We start from the raw sequence: 13922 nt of genomic DNA on the forward strand, positions 1-13922 counted from the left end.
TACACTAACATACGTGTTTTGGCGCAGCGTCAGCCTTCTATTCTGGCCAAAAATGTTTTTAAAAATAAACAATATGCAAATGAGGTAGCTAATTAGCATATTTTGTGACAAAAATCACATGGGATCTTAAGACTGCCCCTTACCACCATCCCACCAAGTTAAATCTCTATATGCCTCACCAGTTCCAAAAAATGGCCAAAAACCTTTTTAAAAATAAACAAATATGCAAATGAGGTGGCTAATTTAAATATTTTACGACAAAAATCACGTGGGATCCGAAGACTGCCCTTTACCACCACCCTACCAACTTATATCTATATACCCCCTACCAGTTCCGAAAAATGGCAAAAAGCGTTTTTAAAAATAGAAAAAAAGGAAATGAGGTGGCTGATTTGCATATTTTGAGACAAAAATAGCATCTGATCTTAAAACTGCTCTTAACCATCGCCCCACCAAATTACATTTCTATATGCCTCACCAGTTCCGAAAAATGGCCAAAAGCATTTCGACAAATAAAAAAATAAGCAAATGTGGTGACTAATTTGCACATCTTGCGACAAAAATCGCATCGGATCTTACGACTGCCGCTTACCACAACCTCATCAAGTTACATCCCTATACGCCTCACCAGTTCTTCGAAATGGCAAAAAAAAACCACCCAAAAACTATTTTTAAGTTAAATATGCAAATTAGCTACCTAATTTGCATATTTTGCGCCAAAAACTGCATCAAGTCTTAGGGCAGCCACTTACCACCACCCTACCAAGTTACACCCCAATACACCTCACCAGCTCCGAGAAACTAACCTGGATGCCAAAGGCATTTTAAGACAAAGTTCACACAATACAAATGTATAAGACCCCATTATAGCATAAGGCAATTTATAAGTCATTTTAAATGTGACGTATAAAATTAGTCTATAACACAGGGAGATATAAAATGTAGGGATTTGGGTACTTTTAGTTCAATTTTCACAGAAATTGAAGGATTTTGACCCATGTTTACCTGTCTGTTTACCCCAGGGTTGCTGAAAGAAAGAATTATATTCATTAAATCACCTAATTTATAATTAATAAAGGACAAAGAAAGACAAAAGCAAAAGTATGCTTCATTTAGTTAAACAATAGTAAAATCCCTGTTGAGAGAATAAATTTAATCTATTCAACCAGATTAACGTACCTTGGAGCAACCAACGTTGCGGCCAGTACCACTGACCTTCAGCTGGGTTGTGATGTTATACACCTTGAGACCCGATGACGTCACCCTGTGACGTCATTTGGCGAGGTAGAGTTCTGATGGTTCTGTCCCAGGCGTGTGAGAGGTTGTTTCTGAGTCCTCCACCACGGTTGAGGGATGGTTGTTCTGCTCGCACCCAGATGGCTTCTTTTACTCCCCGTTCGTAGCACCGTGCTTCGCGGTCGAGGACTTTGACGTCCTCTAGGTCCACCTCGTGTTTGCTGGGTTTTAGGTGTGTATAAACCGCTGATTCTGCAGGGCCCGAACTAGAGCGCTGATGTTGTTTTAGCCGTTTCTTAAGTGGTTGAGATGTTTCTCCAATATAAGTGTCACTCAGTACAGTTGAAACTCTCCGCGCACTGAAGTCCACTCTGCCTGCCGTTGGGTTGGTTGTCCTTGCGGTGGACTAAGGCTTGGCGTATGGTATTGACTGATTTAAAGTGAGTTGTGATATTATACTCTCTGAAAATGCGATTAAAGTTTCTCTGATAAATCACGTGGTAAGGAATTGTAGCACTTGCAGTTCTACCAGAATTACTGTTGGAATGTTTGGTGGGCTCTTTACCGTCTTTTCCACCTGAGTTCAGGGCTTTATCGATTGCCCAGTTCTTGAAGCCACAATGGTGGAGAGCTTTACGCAGGTGTTCTTGTTCCGCTTTCTTTTCGGATTCCTTGGTGACAATGGTCTCCGCTCTATGGAAAAGAATCTTTACCACACCGAGTTTCTGGATTAGCGGATGGTTTGAGTCGAACTGCAAATACTGGTCAGTATGAGTCTGTTTTCGATAAACAGATACTGACAGGGAAAGGTCTTCCTCTACGTGAACGAGACAATCAAGAAAGGCGAGCTTATTGTCTGATAAGCCTTCCTGGGTGAACTGGGGTCAACTTGGTTTATGTGGTTGAAAAACTGATCTAGTTCACAGGCTTTAATTAACACCCAGATATCATCGACATAACGATACCACTTGGGTGGACCGATACCGTCAAACGTCGACAAAGCTACGCGTTCAAAGTTCTCCATATAAAGGTTGGAAATGATCGGAGAAATTGGTGAACCCATACTGCAACCATGCGATTGTTTGTAAAATTGACCGCCATAGCTAAAATAGGTGTTATCCAGGCATAATTGAAGCAAATCACACAACTGATCAGGAGACAAGTCAGTACGTTCGTGCAAACTCGTATTTTGTCTCAACACTTCGCGTATCGCTTTCACCGCATCAACCGGGGGGATACTGGTGAAGAGTGCCGTAACATCAAATGATGTGATTGTCTCGTCGGGTTCCAGCGATAAGTCACAAATCTTATCAGCAAAGTCTTTGTAATTAAGGATATGGTGCTCAGATTTACCGACTAACGGCCCTAGGATCTTTGCTAAAAACTTTGGGATGTCATAGGTAACAGCACCGATGCTGCTCACAATGGGCCGTAAAGGAACATTAGCTTTGTGAACCTTAGGAAGACCATAGAATGTTGGGATGGTTTCCACTGTGGGGTTTAATTGAAGTTTAAGCTTCACATCAATTGCACCGTCCTCATGTAATTCTTTAAGTTTCGCAGTAACTTTGCTCTTACAAGGGCCAGTAGGGTCTCTCTTTAAAGGAGTATAGGTATATACTCCTCCAAGAGTGTCTTTACTTTCTGATCATAGTCTTTTGAATTCAGAACCACTGTACATCTACCCTTGTCAGCTGGGAGGATAGTAATTGAATCGTCTTTCTTGAGACTATCAAGGGCTAAATACTCACTCTTAGTGAGGTTAGATTTCGGCGGTTTTGCACTTAAAATGCTCGCATTCACCCGCTGTCTCAGTTCCTCCGCTCTACAATATTCCAATTTGGAACTCCTAATCGCCGACTTAGTCGATGTTATGATCTCAGTAACTTGACGACCTTTAATTCGCTTCGATGATCATGATGATACAACGTAATTTAGTCCTTTCTCTAACAAACTGCGTTCGCTATCAGAAATACTGCGATCCGATAGGTTCTTAACACATCTTTCCTTGACATTTGGACTGGAATCTGTGACGTCATTTGGCGAGGTAGAGTTCTGATGGTTCTGTCCCAGGCGTGTGAGAGGTTGTTTCTGAGTCATCGGGTCTCAACATGCTCAAGGTGTATAACATCACAACCCAGCTGAAGGTCAGTGGTACTGGCCGCAACGTTGGTTGCTCCAAGGTACGTTAATCTGGTTGAATAGATTTAATTTATTCTCTCATTGTATGATTCCCAGATGGCTGAGAGTATTCACAATAAAATCCCTGTTGTGTACAAAAAATAACTCTATACGACAATGCAAATCAGGATCAATTCATGGACTAAGTGAACAGGGAAATGTTGATTTCTCAGCGGATGGAACAGCCATTTTTTTCAGAGGGAGTATGTAAATTAAATGGAACAGCTATTTGGGGGCCATTATTTCAAAGGGAGTATGTAAATTAAATGTAACAGTCAAAATGCCAATGGGTATGCCCGGGTGGGTATGTAATTTAACTAGAACAACCTTAAATTGATATCGATATCAATATTGACGTCACAGATTCGATTTGTCACGGTCAGTTCTGCAGGAACTGACACAAAAAATTGAAGAGGTGCTGCGGTGCACATCCCAGGAGTTGACATGGAATGGCTCTGCTACGTTATTTTACTTTTTAGCATAGTGCACTTATGTCCACGGCAAATTCACCGTGACCTTTCCAGCCATAAATCCGCTTAGTGAAGATTAAACCGAGATATGCAGTACTAAACCATTATAGTAATCGATTGTCCAACGCAAATTTATTACCACGTGATAATATTAATCCAATGACCGATTGAATTATCCGCTACGGTCGACTGATCCAATCGAGAATGACGCTATTGACATGCACGGGCGAAGCTCCACTGACTGAGTTTTGGGGTATTTTTCACTGGTTTGCTGTCATTTACTCATCAAGGCGGTCCACCGTTATTATAAGGACTATGCTAATGATTTAGATTTAGAAAATAATTTATACTTGATTGACAGAAAGTACTAAATTTATACCTATTACGGTTTCGTGACACGCCTTTTACAAATGTGACCAAGCCAGGACGGCCCAGTGAAGCAAAATGTGCATTGGAACAACACGGGTTTTTGGATATATATAGATGGTATATTTCTTTCTCATACAAATGTATGGTCCCCCGTTATTAAAGCTTGTACCGGGTTGAAAATTCAGATATTTTGTAATTTTCAGTAATTGAAACATAGAGAAAGTACTAAAATCATAGCTTTTACACTTTTTCATATGACGCTAACTAGTTCATCTCCTATAGCTACAACACAGCGCTACCAGTAGGGTTCAATTGCCTATGCCCCTGTGTTGTGTGCATACATGTAGTTAACAATAACTGCATGATGGTATGACTACTGGTTTGTTTACGTCCCCCCGGATGCTTGATACCGCACCTGAGTATCGCCCTCTTGTGAAAATCGAAAAGTTGCAGAAATTATTTTGAAGTTTGCAAAAATTATTTTAAGTTTGCAAAACTAATTTTAAGTTTGCAAAAATTAATTGAGTTTGCAAAAAATTGATTTAGCTTTGCAAAAATTATTTGAGTTTGCAAAAATTATTTGAGTTTGCAAAAATTATTTGAGTTTGCAAAAATTAATTAAAGTTTGCAAAAATTATTTGAGTTTGTAAACAAGAATTTGTCTTTAATAAAAGACAAGTTCACGGATCAGGTGTATAGTACATGTACTTTGAGCTACTTTGATTGATCTAACATTTAATATTCATATCTAACCTGCACTTATTCGACAATAAATAAGTGATATTAGGCTTAATAATGATACCTGCGTCTTGACTCTGGAAAACAATATTTTTAAAAACCTCATTTTTGCATTTAGTTTTTTAAGCCACCTCGGGAGCCACCTACAGATCTCATTTTGCATTTAGGTTTTTATTGCGTTGTTAAACTACAGCACCTACAGTCTTGATTTTTGCAGGGTATATTGGTTTAATAAAGTACAATATAATCGTGTAAAAAAAGAATTTTAAAAATTCAGTGAGGGCGTCCTCCTCAGCAAATGTTATAATATGGCTTTAAGTGCTAAATAGTAAGTTGTCATGTGTGGCAAGATTAGATAAAGCAAGTATTACTTCCATGGATAAAGGCATACAAACTAGGGTATGAGATATTAGGAATTATTTTCTAGCCTCTTATAAGCATATGGTTAGTGGGCTATAGGGGAAAGTGGGGTAATCCCGGGCACCTTTCGTTAAGGCTACACAGGTACAAGATTAAATAAAGTTCATCAGTGAAAATCATATCAATGCAAAGTAGGAGTAATGTTCTTACTAGTAACCAGTTTTAATAACTCAACATCTATAGTTAATAAGTTATAATTAAAAACAAAATGGTAAAAATGATGGGGTAATGCCGGACACGAGGTAATAGGATGATAATCCCCTAGAATGTATTGGGTACTTCTGTTACCTCAAGCATACAACTATGGGGGCTGTTGTTGTTGTCTATATTTTCGAAATAAACAAATGTCCGGCATTACCCCATCTGTATAGAGACGCATGTGTGTCCGGGATTACCCCTCACGGTCCCGATTTAATTTTTCAGTGTTTGTTCTACTAATCCATTTTTAAGATACCAAAATTCATACATCCAGCTAACAATCAAGTATCAAACATAATTTTCATCCATACTTCATCTGTGTCCCTTGTCGCATTAACTGTCACCCAGCTAATAAATCACTTTTCAGATAAAAAGTCAAAATGACAATTTCTGTTTTTCGTAATTTTCACAAAGAAAGACGAGACCCAAAGCGCTGGTAGTAGTACACGTGAGGTACACCTTGAGGTAGCTAATACCCTAAGGTAGTATAATAGTGTCACCCTTCTCCATTTAGCTGCAATCGATGTGTCCGGGATTCCCCACAGTCCGGCATTACCCCCACTTTCCCCTATAGATATTCAAGACACAGGGTATGTAAGGGATCAACTGTGATGTGGGTGCAAGTGGCATCATTTCACTGCCGTGAAAAAAATATTTGAGTTTGTGTCCCTCATGGTACAATAAATTAGCAATACAATTAATCTGATTGTGACAGCGTTCTAGAAACACTTGCATTTCGGCGGACACTCCTGTGGCCGCCTGGTAGTGCCCTCACTTGTTATCGTATGTTTCATCGAAGTGGAAGTCTCGGGTACGGGTGGTATTAAATTTGAAAACATTTTGCACAATAACCTAACATTTCATTTGGATAAACCGTTTCCAAATACTATGGCGTTTGTTACTGCAGCTGGCATTGCAGCTGCGGCTAGTACAGCAATGGCTGGCATGGCGGGGGCCAACGCTTTGATGGATACATCATATCGTGTCTCTGTCGGGATAGAGGTTGAAAACTGGACAAAATTCCGGTTGACTGATGCGATAGCGACACCTTACAGTGGGCAGATAAATAAACCACCATCAGAAATTCTCCCGGGAAACAAAGGTCCAATGGCCGCTAGAAAATCACATACTGTTGCCTGCGGATCGGTTGGCACAGTATCTTGGAAGATAGAGACTGGTAATTCAAGACAAGATCGGCGTCTGATTGTCATGTGGTCCATGCCATTTAACCACGACCATTATGACAACATCCTCGCAGTGGGAATAACTAAACCAGGACGCGCAGATATCGAAGAGGGTCATGGATGGTACAAGTTCATGTACTACGATGATAAAGCAGACGAAGTGAAGAATACATTTGGATATAAGCGCGGGAATTATGGCACGTCTTCAAGGGAAATCCAATATACAGGGATTCCCAATTTGACGTGACTGGAAATATGCCAACCACTCACCAAGGCGTTGTGAAAATTATCTTTCGCCCAAAAAATGAATAATACCGATGATCTTGCGGCAACCATAAAGCAGCTCTGTTAGTTCGGCTGCAAACTATGAGATTCTGGGGGAGTAAAATTGTCACCTTTTGGCAATTCGAGATTACGAAGGTAAAAGTGTATATACAGGTTTCAAAATGGAGCGATTGCCGAATAGGGTGCAACTCTACTAGTCTTATTAAAAGACTGCCCTACCCAACCCTATAACCCTAACCCTAAACTCCGTAAACGAGGATTACTCAAAAGTTTTAGCTCGCTGTTTAGATGGATGTCTCACTACCTTCAAAAATGGCCATAATTAATCAAGATGACGTCACGCCTTAGTCAATATGAACACTTCCGAATCGGACTCCTGCTATTCTCTTCTCGGTGGATTTTCAGAAAAAAATAAACCAACGTGTCTTATTTTGTGTTTTTGGTTCAAACACTTGGGATGAATATGCGCCAGACTAAAAAACACAGATTTTTACAGCTATTGGGAATTGCGTGTCCCTAATTGATACTCTGACTGGACTGCTATATCACGGACACTGAGATTATAAGCTATTTTACAGATAATCACCTTTAGAGTATTCTTCTGAAGGATCTACAAACAATAATTAAGGTGATAGACCTGTTCCTTATACATATAGCTTAAGGAATAAGCTCAAGCCTCAAAGCTGTCATAATATCCGTCAAACGGGGTGCAAAATATTATTGTGATGCAGCTTTTTCTATTCTGCACGTCAAGCCCCAAATAATGATTAACCAGCTCTGCAAAAATATATCACTAGTTTCTAAGAAAACAGTTACTAAAATGTTATAACTGTTCGTGCTGTCCAATTCATTTTATAAATATTAAACTCCGTATACTCATAATTTAGCATCAGAAATCTTATTGTTATGTCCAACAAAACTTGAATGCGACAAAAATCGCCGATACAAGCATTTCAATTTTGTGTTATAAGCAACCATTTCTAAACCTACACTTAAAATTGTACCTCATGAGAAGAAATTGCACCCCAACTTGAAAAGTAATGTGCAATTTTGCACCTCAAGAAAACTTCTGCTTATTCATGTTATTATTAATATTAGGCTCTGTTTGAATGTAGCGAGCTGGAAATTTTGCATATTTGAACGTTTCTGTAATACTTTCCTAAGCCTTTTTTAGAGCGTTTCATTTAAAAGGTGCCCCCGTCACAGTGTGCCAAAATCGCTTGCCCCTCCCCCCTCTCGACCTGCCAAAATTGTTTTCCCCAGGGGCGGGCGTAGCCAGCTTTCTTGGTCAGGGGGGGGGGGGGGGGCAAAACAAAATTTTGGGGGCACAGACTAAAAAATTGCAGTTGCATCATACAACACATAGAGACTGTATGTCCTCGAGCTTCCCGAAAATGGCTTTATTGTGATGATGTGCGCGCGTAGCGCGAAAAAATGGTATTTTACACTATTTTCGCCCATTATCCGGCTAAAAAGGGCTTTATTGTTACAATGTGCGCGCGTAGCACGGACAATTTTTGTATTTTACACTATTTTTGCCCTGAATTTTGCTAGAAAAGGGGCTCCTTGCCCTTTTTCTTTTCCTTTGCCCTCCTGATTTTCTCTTTCATTTTTTTGTCAGAGGGGCTCTTTTCTTTCTTTTTTTTTGTCAGGGGCACCTGCCCCCCCCCCCGCTGGCTACGCTACTGGTTTTCCCCCAATATTACCCTCCCACCAGGACTCATAATTATTGCACAGCGCCTATTGTGTATAAACTTTATAATAATATTGATTGAGATTGCAATTATGGTGTAAGGATATAATAGATAATATACACGGTTTAAGTAAAAAAAAACTTCTTTAAATTTTTTCCCTGTGCAAGTAATAGGGAAATACAAATTTTGTAGTATTTAAATGGGTATTTCGTGATTTTAGTATTCTCGTTTTTGGTAGGTCTATATGGTGCAATCCACAAAATATTAAAAGCTTTTTTTCTCAAAATATCAGTTGATTCGGACATTGCATTTGCCAGTTATATTTCGGTGTTGTAATTTCGGGCTGTCGACAGCCCGAAAATAGATATTGAATGATGTCTTTGCCAAACGACCGAATCTACAAGAAAGCGAGTTTTGTGTTATGTACACAAATATGGTGTAGTCTTAGGTTTTTGATGGTGTAAAAAATTTCAACTTTTTTGGAGTAACTTGGGAGATGAGGCTGCGGATCACGAAGTGCCCCTTAAGTAAAAGGTCGTGGTATCTAAGAAAAAAAGGTATAATATTTTGTAGAGCAGGTGATAAAGAGAGAAATGATATGGCATGTAGGCCTAGATTTGTATTTTCCTTAAGGGATCTAAAATGAGCGTTTATTGCGTTTCGACAGTATTTTTGTGGGACATGAGAGCACCTCAGACCTATCGAATTGCATTCTGAATACGAAGCATGTCTTTCTGATATCAATTTTTGAAAATCACAATATAATACAAATTTTATGACAAATTATAAAAATTTGATATTTTTCAAATTTTTGATATATAACAGTCCTCGAAGTAATTATATAAATCTAATGATATATTCTTAAAGTGTATGTAGCAGGGAGGAAAAGCCGACGGTCAATTGAAAATTTTGACCTTTCATATTGAAGATATGGATTTTTTCCCCAAAAGACCTAATTTTTTTTGTGTTTTGGGGAAAAAATCTTCAATACGAAAGGTCAAAATTTTCAATTGATCGTCGGCTTTTCATCCCACCTACATACACTTTAAGTATAAATCATCAGATTTATAAAGTTTACTTCAAGTACTGTTAAATATCAAAAATATCAATTTTAATGATTTGCCATAAAATGTGTATTAAATTGCGAATTTCAAAAATCTAAATTATTTGATATCAGAATGACTTTCTTCGTATTCAGAATGCAAATCGATATGTCTGATGTGCTCTAATGTCCCAAAATAAATACTGTCCAAACGTTCATACCCCAGCCCTTAAGGACTTGAAAAAAAGGGAGATGGAGGTATAATTGTTTTAAAACCATTTATTTAAAAGACTTCCTTATTAGTAAGGAAGAAAAAGAGAAATAAAAATTTGTAGTATTTAAATGAACGGTAGTATGTTATCGCTATAGACGGAAGCCTAGCAACCCCTACTAAACGGCCACTTTAAAAAAACCAATCCTTAAACAATCCTCTCATCTTAAGGATTCAGAAAAAGTATCGTTTGACCCACCTGCGCCATACCGTTCTTGAATATAAGCAAAAAGATCAAATGTCAAATTTTGCCATAATCTTTAATATACATGAATTTTAAGACCACTGTTAAATAGATTAACATTTTACAGCCAGTCATACTATATACATTAAGTAATTAACACACAGGAAACAAGACGCAAACATTTTGAATGATATGAACGTATTTATTCATCTGTCATTGATGCTGAAAGTGTCATCCTCACCCATCTAAAGCAGGGGTAGGCCACCTTTTTAACTCGCCGGGCTAGAAATAACCAATGAAAAACTGCACGGACTACACATTTTTATTTTCAAAATGCACTATTAAAATCACTTACAATAATTTAATTTGCTACCTATTTTGTCTGAATTAATTTTGTAAACTATGTAAATTAATCCATGTTTGCTAAAGTCCATAATCATTGGCCAAAATGTATGGTTATGAATTTTGAAACTTTAATGAGTGCAAAAAATGGAAGAGGAAGTCATTACATATTGTTATCATCGACTAAAGTCGTAAGTCTACATGTAACATGTGTAATGAACTTAATTCTTCAAGCTATACAGAATTCCCAGGTCATTTGATCATTGTAAAATACAATGAAAATTATTCATGCGTCTTCTCATGAATCAGGTAGTCATGGAAACCTTTGAAAAAATAATGTATACATAAATCCCAGTTATATATAAATCATTCCTTGTCAACATATTATTTGTCCGTTTATTTTTCCATAGAAAATATTTGACATTGAATTTACATCCAACGTACACTCGTAGGTACAGGACTTTTGCGTTTTAATAATAGCAGTGTTAATGTACGATTTCAGTCAAATTTTAATTTGATTATTCTTTGCCAAAAGGTTATATATTATTAGGAAAGTTTTCTGGTCATTTGAAGCTAAACTAATGAGGTATAGTGACAGAAATCTCCCTATCTCAGCCGCTTAAAACTTTGGTATTCTAATCGGGATTTATAAGGTGGTACTACACCCCTTGATAAATTTGTGACTATTTTTGCATTTTTCTCAAAAAATAATAACACACTGGTAACAAAAGTTATGTATACCGGGTATGTATATTATAGGGGCAAGGAAGCTCAAGGAATCCAGTTATACTACACTGGAATTTCAGTGACTCACGACAAGCGGTACGTTATTTATGGTAAGAAAAGAGGTACCGTTAGAATGTACCTCATTTCTTAACATATAATCATGATAATTATAATGAACCACTTGTCTTGAATCACTGAAATTTCAGTGAAGTAATTGGATTCCTTGCCCCTATAATATACATAACTTTTGTTACCAGTGGGTAGTTATTTTTTTTTAGAAAAATGCAAAATTAGTCACAAAATTTTTCAGGGGGTGTAGTACCACCTTCAAAGTCACAATGACTTTAATTCAAACTTGCTTTTGTCCTGCAAACACAATGAATTTGGTTGAATCCAATTAGGCCTACGTGTAAGTTAGGACTGGCATGTGTAAATATTACAAATATGGCAAAAAAATCGGTTTTAAGACGAAACTCATTTTTAAAAGATCGTACATTATGGCTTTAAATACAACGATTACCTAGAGACAGAAATGTAGAAACTTTCCAATATAAAATTGATAGTAAAATAATTATAAATGGAGATTTGATACATGTATTGAATAGGAAAATTGAAAACGATTAAAAGATGCATCGAGGCGGTTACAAGTTGAGAGTTAGTATATACAGTGTAAAGTAGAATAAAATTGTATAGGCCTAGTTAAAAGAAGTCTTGTAGAAAAGTCAAAGCTAGTGCGGCTAGTTAGCTGATAAAAGTGGGAAATATTCAGTTTTACAGTACGACAGCAACTTAGCTCACTTCCGGTAATTTTTACCGGCGTGACCTCTGCTGTTACGTAACGCAATGTTGAAAATCAGGTGGCAAATACGGGTTTTCAGAAAACATCAAAAAAATGGAATACACGAGTCGTTCCTCCCTTCCTATCCATATTGAGCCCATATATAAGATATGAAACATGAGTATAAGGCAAAGAATAACGTATAAAAGTTGAATTATTGTGGAAAAAATGAATGCTTTTGGTTGTCGAAGTAGCCTAAAATATGAGAGAAAATGCATGTCACGATCACTAAAATGGTTATATCTACAGCTTGGAGGAAACGCCGGTCTAATGCTTTTCTGTTATGATAAACATTAATTAACCAGAGCTTGTATTAAATTTTCAGCGAAAATGAGCGGTGGAACAACCTAGTCGTAGGTTGAAAAGTTGTGTTCTTTGAGTTCTCGTGTCGTAAGCGCACGTTGCAAGAGTCACGATGCTTCACGAAATGGATCCCAGCCGGCGCTGTCTATTATGCATGTTATATTGATCAATATAGCAATTAAAAACGTCTATTGTTATATATTTTATTAATGCAAAATACTCTATTGTGTAACAAAATATTGTAGTCGTCAAAGAAAGTAGTATCATCTCATTTAACTGAAGTACACGCAGTTTTAAAAAGACTGTTGATGAGTGAGATACTTGAACATGTTGAACGAGAAATAAGATAGCAAAATAGTACCCGTTGCAAGAACAAGATGCGATGGCTTAGTGGACAGAGCGAAGGTCTGCAGTGCGGAAGGTTGAGAGTTCGATTCCCATCATGTATTCTTAGAATTTTTCAGTTCGTTTTTCTGTCTTTTTTTTCTCTCCCTTTTGTCTTTAATAATATAGGCCTAATGAATGCAGCTTGAAGGCCCACCTTTTTCAAGATTTATTTCTTGTTGCTAAGTATTTCATATTTAGGCCTAATCCTACATTCGATTTGATCTTTTTTTAAAATTGCATTTAAGTTCAGTAGCTTTCATGAAATAATTTTAAATAAAGCATGTCAAACTTAAGTAATTTTTAGTTCAAGATTATATATAGGCCTATCAAATAAAGGAACATCAACACAGATTTTCACGATTTTTTAATTGGACTAGACTCCTCCCCTATCGACAACATGTTTTATGAGCTTTTATGCATTCATATTAAATCACGAGATGCACGAATTTCAAACCTAATATTTTGGCATATTTGTCATTTTTACACAATGTCCAACTTACACCTCGGATTACACCTAATTGGAATCAGCAGAAGTTCGTTTTCCAGATAGAGCTTTGATGTTTTATTTAATCCCCCATTATAGAACACCACAGTTAAGCGGTCAAGATATTAGGTGTTTTCTTTCATTTTTATCTCGCTACTCCTGCTTCAAATGTAGGCCTAATGTGAAAACCTTCCTGACAGTTATTTATTAATATTATAAATATTGTTATACTTTTTGGAATTACAAAACTTCAAATTTAATAAAAATATGAAAACTAGGATTTTAAAAAAATTAGTTAAAATAAAATCAAAAATCAAAGACAGGTGCTAGCGGGGTTCGAACCAAGATCGAACTTCCAAATATTTAATTTACCCCCGGTATTTACCACCAAGCCATACCAGTGATTTGATAGATACGGTAATAATAGCAATGTTATTCCCACTCATGGCTCACTCGTATATTCTATTTCTGGAATGAATTAACACCGTCCAAATAATGTAACACAAACCTTTATGCTGACTTTAAAATTGTTTAAACGTTGGGAGTATTATTTTCAAGGTAAATAACCAA

At 37.1% G+C, this 13922-nt stretch overlaps 1 protein-coding gene across 1 annotated transcript; it reads left to right on the forward strand.

Annotated features, from left to right (window-relative positions):
- The first annotated feature begins 6500 nt into the window (after positions 1-6500).
- On the forward strand, positions 6501-7043 carry LOC140163593 (tereporin-Ca1-like). The gene has a single exon (XM_072186907.1). It carries the CDS (start codon positions 6501-6503, stop codon positions 7041-7043), a length of 543 nt encoding a protein of 180 aa, XP_072043008.1.
- Positions 7044-13922: the final 6879 nt, after the last annotated feature.

This window comes from Amphiura filiformis, chromosome 11 (assembly GCF_039555335.1).
Source record: "Amphiura filiformis chromosome 11, Afil_fr2py, whole genome shotgun sequence".
NCBI lineage: Eukaryota > Metazoa > Echinodermata > Ophiuroidea > Amphilepidida > Amphiuridae > Amphiura > Amphiura filiformis.